The sequence below is a fragment of the Podarcis bocagei genome (assembly GCF_964188305.1).
Source record: "Podarcis bocagei genome assembly, chromosome: 6".
NCBI classification, from domain to species: domain Eukaryota; kingdom Metazoa; phylum Chordata; class Lepidosauria; order Squamata; family Lacertidae; genus Podarcis; species Podarcis bocagei.
This window is the reverse complement of record NC_138130.1, coordinates 40,695,864-40,703,412: the sequence shown is the minus strand read 5'-3', so window position 1 is coordinate 40,703,412 and position 7,549 is coordinate 40,695,864. Positions and strand designations below refer to the sequence as shown.

The 7,549-nt window shown below is 44.5% G+C and overlaps 1 protein-coding gene across 3 annotated transcripts in view; it reads left to right on the top strand.

The window, feature by feature from the left end:
* The first annotated feature begins 1,692 nt into the window (after nt 1-1,692).
* The window catches only part of PIR (pirin), a 30,317-nt gene continuing 24,460 nt past the window's right edge, over nt 1,693-7,549 (top strand). Inside the window, exons 1-3 of one of the 3 annotated variants that reach the window (XM_081198144.1) lie at nt 1,693-1,928; nt 2,513-2,656; nt 5,569-5,661. In XM_081198144.1, the coding sequence (XP_081054270.1) occupies nt 2,558-2,656; nt 5,569-5,661 (192 nt within the window). In that variant the 5' untranslated portion in view covers nt 1,693-1,928; nt 2,513-2,557. Of the gene's footprint in view, nt 2,149-2,294; nt 2,318-2,512; nt 2,657-5,568; nt 5,662-7,549 lie in introns of those variants that run through there. The other 2 variants (XM_081198143.1, XM_081198145.1) reach the window with 2 other exon arrangements.

Sequence of the window (7,549 nt, the reverse complement as noted above, 5' to 3'; positions counted from 1 at the left end):
ACTCCCAAATGGGTGTAGTGGGTGTAGGCTTGCAGTAATCAAACCAGGTTAAGATTGGAGCTGTACTAATTTGCAGACAGGGGGTGGGCGGTGGGGACACACCCACCCAAAAAGGGATAGTCCTTGACAGGCCCATGCAGAGCTTGTCTGAGTCCTAGTCTTGTTAGAATAAAGTTAGAAACTTAAACAAAAAATGCAGGAAACCATGTCCCGCCCTACAAGGCTCATGTCAAGTGTAGACCTACCTGGCTGCCCGTTGTGCCCCACCCTGACCTGATCCTTGATAGTACAAAGATGCACCGCTATGGTTAATGGCAGCTAGCGGAAGAATAAGAAATCGAGATAACAAACTTTTTTATTATTATAAAAGAATGGAAATGGTTTGTTGAATATTTATGGAAAAAATTATAAACAGATAAGAACATTGGCAGGATTACTGTAATAACCTGCAGTTTCATAAGAGTACGTATTTAAAGTAGATGAATAAATGAGCCAAATTAAGTTAATTTGGACATGCAGGAGATATTAAAAATAAATTTTAAGGAAAGGCAGAAAGAGGGGGAAGGAAGTCAAGTTTTGAAATGTTAAAATAATTGTAAAATTAGTGAAATGTATAAATCTGAAAAGCATAAATAATTTAAAAAAAGAAAAACTATGGTTAATGGCAGCAAGGTAGGTTAAGCCGGGTTATTGACTAACCCAACAACAACTGACTGTTGTTTATTGAGATAATAAAACTGGTTTGTCTGCGTTTTGGTGCAAAATATAAGGAACGGAACACAGCAACCAAACCACCAAGGGCAGGAAAGATACAGTACTTCCTTTCATAGCTTTGTGTTTTTATTTGTTTCTTATCACCGGATTTTGCCCATGAATGTAATTCATTTACAGTTACGGATGTTCATCTATACATATGTACGTATATATGTTCTAAAAATATTCCCCAACTATGTTGTTTCTACTCTTAAATCTGAGACATCTACATGGTTTACGGTTGACACCGTTGGGAGTGCAGGACTCTGGCATCTTTAACAGCCGTGTGGAAGGTAGCCATGAAACACGGTTAGCCTCCCCTAGTTGGAAAACGCAATTGCAGCAAAAGCTTCGCCTGTCAATATTCCATCTCCCAGGAATTTTACTAATACAGTAGCTTTGAAGCCCACAATTTTGCTTTGGGCCCCTGCATCCCCCAATTGCCAGAGGGCTCCAATTGCCAGAGGGCAAAGTGTACATGCGAACTTGTGCCTCTGTGTCCCGGGCCAGGAAAATCCTGGAGGCCCCCACCTCAAGGCTCTCCACCTAGACTTTTCCCTGCCCTTGCTGGAGAAGCCAGGGGTCGCACCTGGAACCATCTGCACGCAAAACAAATGCGTGACCACTGCGCTGCTGCTTCTGTCCACCCTACACCTACGCCTTGGGACTGCGTTTGTGCTGCGTGCGACTGGATCTGACCCTGCCAGATCCCTTCTTCTGGCGCATGTCTCCTTTATGCAACCCAGCTATGTGCTGGGAGGAGGGGGAGATTAATTTCCAGACCGGAAATGCCTCCCGGGCAACGGAGGGAATCACAAACACGCCTCGCCTTCCCTTGTTTACAAAAGGAGGTCCCGCCTCCGAAGAGCCGATAGGGTGGCTGCCCTGCTCGTTTGGACAATAAGGGGCGGGGCACAGCCAATTTTAGAAATGGGCGGGAGCATTTTGTCCGGGCGTTCCTATCCTTTGGAAAGGGCGATCCTGTGTTTGCATAATAATATTTGCGCTTTATAATGATCGCGGTGGCAGGTGGACTCGAGCGCCGCCTTTGGAGCGGAATCCCAAACGCCTCTGTCACTTAGTCCCATTGGTGCTGCCGGGATCCGACGCACCGCTTACCCGGGAGTAAGCCCCGTTGGAACACAGCGGGGTTTGCGCTTGAGTAAACCTGCACTGTGAGTCTGCTTCGACTCGCAGCTTTATGCAATTCGCCCACGCCCTTAGCGCTATTGTATTTGCTGTATCCCGCCCTCCTGTTTGTTTGCTTTACACGTTATGTTTTTGCAAAAAAGAAAGTCTAGTGATTTGCTGAGTCATACCGATCTTGCTCTTTTCCCCAGCACTTCAGCAAGCAGCGTTTTCTGCCGGGTTTGTCCGTCTCAGATCGGGGAGAAGGTAGGGAGCCGATAGTGGAGAAGAAGAAAGGGAACAGCTGCGGGACCATGATAAAGGTCACTTTATTTGTGGGAGGGAGGGAATTAAGAAAGCAAAGCAAACTTCTGATGGGCATATTAGCAAAGGGGAGCAAAGATACTCTGCGATCCTATGCATGTCCTCCTGAGGGGTAAGTCCCGGTGAGTTCCGTAGGGCTTTAGGTAAAGTGCATAGGATTGCCAGCTTAAAACCATTGACTAGTTGAAAAGAAAACCCATTTGCTAAAGGGAGCGTGTCGCCCCTTTGCCTGACTCTGATGCCTTCCGGCTAAGAGAGAGAGATTGTGGCTGGACCTTATTTAAGACGCACGTCTTCTTTTGGGCAGGTGGTGTGAGGTTTCTTTTTCGGACTCGGTGCTGTTTCCCCGAGGATGGCTGCGACTGCGAGGAAAGTTGTCAAAACCGTGCTGAGCAGGGAACAGGCGGAAGGAGTTGGCGCTCGGGTTCGCAGAAGCATTGGGAGGCCTGAGGTAAGGCGCTGGTTGTTTCTGTTTCATATGATGCCCTAATGCAGCCTTGGCCAACTTGGTGCTCACCAGTTATTTCAGACTAAAACTCCCATCAACTTAGCCAGCTCCTGGTCATCCAAAATTGTCATGCCTATGTGGTGTTAAGGGGTGGCTAAGGGTACCTGAGCTCCAGATATTTTGTGTCACCCCCTTCCCTCATTGCCTATCCCTTTCCATTCCTCTTTTACACACACACACACACACACACACACACTATCTATCTATCTATCTATATATAAACTAACCTTAGAGCAGTGGTACCCAACCTTTTTTTGGCCATGCCCCACCTAAGCATCTCTAAAATCCTGATGCCCCCTCCCTGTGACATATAATTCTTATTATTCAAAAAGTGAACTATAATTGTTGAGGAAGCCTAAAAGGCCATTAACTGTTAATAACTCATTCTCGAATTGCCCCCTTTAAAAATCAAATTGCCCTACTGTGGGTTGTGTGCCCCACATTGGGAACCACGGCCTTAGAGGGTTCAAATGCCCATTTGGCCATTAAGCTCATTGGGTGACCTTGGGCCAGTCACAGCCTCTCAGCCTAACCTACTTCACAAGGTTGTTGTGAGGATTGAATGAGGAGGGGCAGATGAACCATGTACGCCACCTTGAGCTCCTTGTAGAAGAAAGGTGGGATACAAGTCCCATAAATAATAGCAAATTAGTAGGCACAAATTTGTACCTTGGGTTCTTTAAGTACCTTGCTATTGGTGTATGTATGTTAGGGTGTTTGATGGGGAGTGTAACACAGGGGTGGCTAAGTCAGGGACCTGATGAAGCCCCCCAGCTTATTTTTATCCCCACCTCCCTCAAATCCTACCAGGTTTCACAGTGGCAGCAAAAAAGTGTATTTTTTTTAAAAAAAGGAGATTTAAACCTCTCCACCTAGCAACCTGGTTCATACGAAGACCACACCCTCCTTGTCATCGTATCAATAATGAGCAGGGGAGAGCCATAGCCTCTGCCTCAGGTGATCTTCATGCTCATGCAAGTGTGTGGCACCTCAGGCCCAAAAAAGGATTAGCCTCCCTGTGTAAAGCAGATTCTTTTCTATATACTGTCATCTCCAGGGTCCACTGATAACCTGAAAGACATAAGGTGCGGTGGCGCTGTGGGTTAAACCACAGAGCCTAGGGCTTGCCGATCAGAAGGTCGGTGGTTCAAATCCCTGCTACGGGGTGACCTCGCGTTGCTCGGTCCCTGCTCCTGCCAACCTAGCAGTTTGAAAGCACGCCAAAAGTGCAGCACTGGAAGACACAGGAATTGCCCACTCTGGAAGAATGGCAGACGCAACTGATAGACTACATGGAACTGGCTGAAATGACTGGCAGAATTCGAGACCTGGGAGAAGAGACGGTGGAAGAGGACTGGAAGAAATTTAAAGACTATTTACAAAAACATTATAAGCTGTATGAATGCTAAGAGAATGCATGATAGAAAACAACACGGCATCAGTAATTTAGTTGTAAGATGTATGAATAAGAGATGTTTAAGAAAATGATGAAATTTGAGGTAATATTATGTTTAAGTTAACCAGTTTAGCATATGATAAAAATATTGAAAATTGGGGACATAATATTCGAGAACTATAAAATAAGAATTGAAACAAGGTAATAAATTGCTGCTTATAACTATATGACTGAGAACGCAGGAAAGGGTGATGTGAGGAAGTCCAAAGATTATGAAAATATGATTTATGGATAAATTGATTTTGATGTACTTTTTCTTTTCATTTTATGTTTATTCTCTAAATTTCTTCTGTTTTCTTTTGTTTTGTTGTATGGTGATGGTATTGTATATGTTTGTTGGTTTGTTTTTTGTTTTAAATATGCAATAAATATTTTATTAAAAAAAAATATGAAAGCACGCCAAAAGTGCAAGTAGATAAACAGGTACTGCTCCGGCAGGAAGGTAAATGGCATTTCTGTGCACTGCTCTGGTTTCGGTATTTCATTGCGCCAAAAGCGGCTTAGTCATGCTGGCCACAGGACCAGGAAAAACTGTCTGCGGACAAACGCTGGCTTCCTTGGCCTGTAAAGCGAGATGAGCGCTGCAACCCCAGAGTGGTCTGCGACTGGACTTAACTGTCAGGGGTCCTTTACCTTTACCTTTAACAACATGGGTACTCTCCCCTTCTGAAAATTATGTGGGTAGTTCACAAATTCTTTACCAGTTAACTCGAATTGAGTTCTGAACAGAACAACCCCGTGAAGTAGGCTAGGCTGAGAGTGAGTGACTGGCTCCAGATAAACTCAGTGAGCTTCCATGGCTGTGGGAGTTTAACTTAATGTCACTTATTTGGGGCATTGGGGGCAGGAGTGACTTGAGCAAGCATAGTATACTGACATAAACTTTCATGTTAACTTAGAAATAAATCTTGTTGAATTCAGGTAGGGTTATGATTGCAACCTAAGACCCTTGTGCCATGCCCCAAACTCTGCCTATCATTATCATCATTATTATTATGCATTTTATGACAATGTAAACCCACTGTGTCCAACATCTTTGTGTTCCACTGCTGCATAGGATTTAGCATTGAACTCACCCAACAGATTTATCACCCATTTTTTACAGAGCAGCTTGCGATCTAAGTAAAATAAATTATTACTAAAATGACACCAATAACAATAAAATAGTAGCACGGATTAAACACGGGGGCATGTCAGAACAAGAGTTGGCACTGAGTCGGGGTGAGAGGCTTGCCCCAAAAGCCTTGACAGCTTTGCTAAAAAGCACTTTCATCCTCATTGAGTGGGTGTGACTTGGAGAACAGGACCACACAAGTTCAGTTGTACATGGTCTCTCTCAAACAAGTCACTTAAAAAAACAAAAACAACTTTGTAAAATTCTTGCTATTTTAATTTTCAGTTGAAAAATCTGGATCCGTTTCTGCTGCTTGACGAGTTCAAAGGAGGAAAACCGGCTGGATTTCCTGATCACCCTCACCGAGGTTTTGAAACTGTAAGTTATTAAGGCGTGCTTGCTTATGTCTGCTGGTTTTTACCATTGCTATAGTACATAGTTTGGGAATGGGCCACAGCTCAAGGGACAGAGCCTCTGGTTTGCATACAGAAGGTAGCAGGTTCAGTCCCCAATGGCATTTACTTCCGGGTTTCAGTCCCCAAGTGAGTTACTTCCGGGTTTTGCTGCATGCGCAGAAGCTCAAAACGACGTCACGCGCATGCGCGGAAGTGGCAAATTGTGACCTGCAGATGCGCGGAGATGGGTTGTGTTCACTTCAGGATGTGAATGGGGCTCCGGAACGGATCCTGTTTGCATCCAGAGGTACCACTGTACTAAGCTAGCTGGACCAGCGATCTGATTCTGTAGAAGGCAGCTTGCTATGTTCCTGAGGCCAGCTGACTTGGGCCTCAACCGATGACAGGCCTCACATGAGACTCATTAAAGAGTTGTTTGTTTGGCTGGTTCTGTGAGATCTCTTCCCCTGCGGGGAGGAGAGAGAGAAAACAGAAGAGCCTACAGAGGCTGCCCACTGTCTCTCATTCCTATATTCCAGTTGAAGTGGCCTACATTGCCCTCTCGGAAAGCCTGGGCTATTCAAGAAGCACCTTGCTTTGAACGAACAGAGATATCATCTTTACAATGAACTAATTCTCTTTCTTTTATTAGTGGCACAGCAACTCATAGCCCCAAACCGGAAAAGTCTGATTATCTCGCTATGGAGACAAAAGGTGTGGACAAGTCACATTAATGGAAAGGCTAGCTAAACACATGAAAGCTCCGTCTGGCAAGAAATTTCATAAAAATGCTGCATCCTTTTATGCCTTTTCTGTTGAGAACCCAGCGCTATGGCCTCTCCCACAGATGCGCATGCAATTATGGCAGACTGTATTCCTGTTTACCGTCTTTATTATTATTACAGTGGAAAATCAGTAAAATACATTTAACGTCCTACATTTCAAGTACATGGTTCCCCCCAGAGACTCCTGGGAACTGTAGTTTACCCTTCACAGAACTACTATTCCCAGAACCCTTTGCAAACATTTGCCAGGATTCTTTGACAGGATTCTTTGGGGGAGGGCATGTGCTTTAAATACATGGTGTGTACCTAGTCCTTGTCTTTGCTGCCTTATTCTAAAGTTTTAATGGATGCTTCCTGTTGCAAATGTTATTATGTACAGCGCTTAGTGAGGTTTCCCTGAATAAAAGGTAAAGGGACCCCTGACCATTAGGTCCAGTCGTAGCCGACTCTGGGGTTGCGGCGCTCATCTCGCTTTATTTTCCGAGGGAGCTGGTGTACAGCTTCCGGGTCATGTGGCCAGCATGACTAAGCCACTTCTGGCAAACCAGAGCAGTGCATGGAAACGTTTACCTTCCCACTGGAGCACCTTAAAGGCTTAGCAGTTTTACTATGGCCAGACTGTGTGATCTGGAGTCTGAAAAAGGCTATGCTACAAAAAGACTTGCTCATCTTTAAGGTCATGCCAGACTCTTCTTAATGCTTTTGCTGTGACAGATTGTGGAATATTTCTTACATCCCGCCAGCAGGCGGCACTGCTCAGTAGCAGTAGAGGTAAGGATGAGTTTGTGCAGGGCAAAATGACTTCTTAGTGAACACGAGACTTGCAGGGAAAATCTCTTTAAAGATCACCTGCTTTTTAAGTGAATGATGCATTATCAAATCCAGTGGGTAATAGGGAATACCTTTATAGGTACACAAAAGTAAAAAAAATGAAAACCACCCAGGAATTTATTGGGATTTCACCAGTGTGACTGTGTAGGAATACAGTCCAAGTAAATATTTGTGGGAAAATCACACCTATTCATTCTTTCACTAGCAGCGTGATTTGTCCCTTAAAGTACATTCATTTTATTCGCTTTCAGTGCC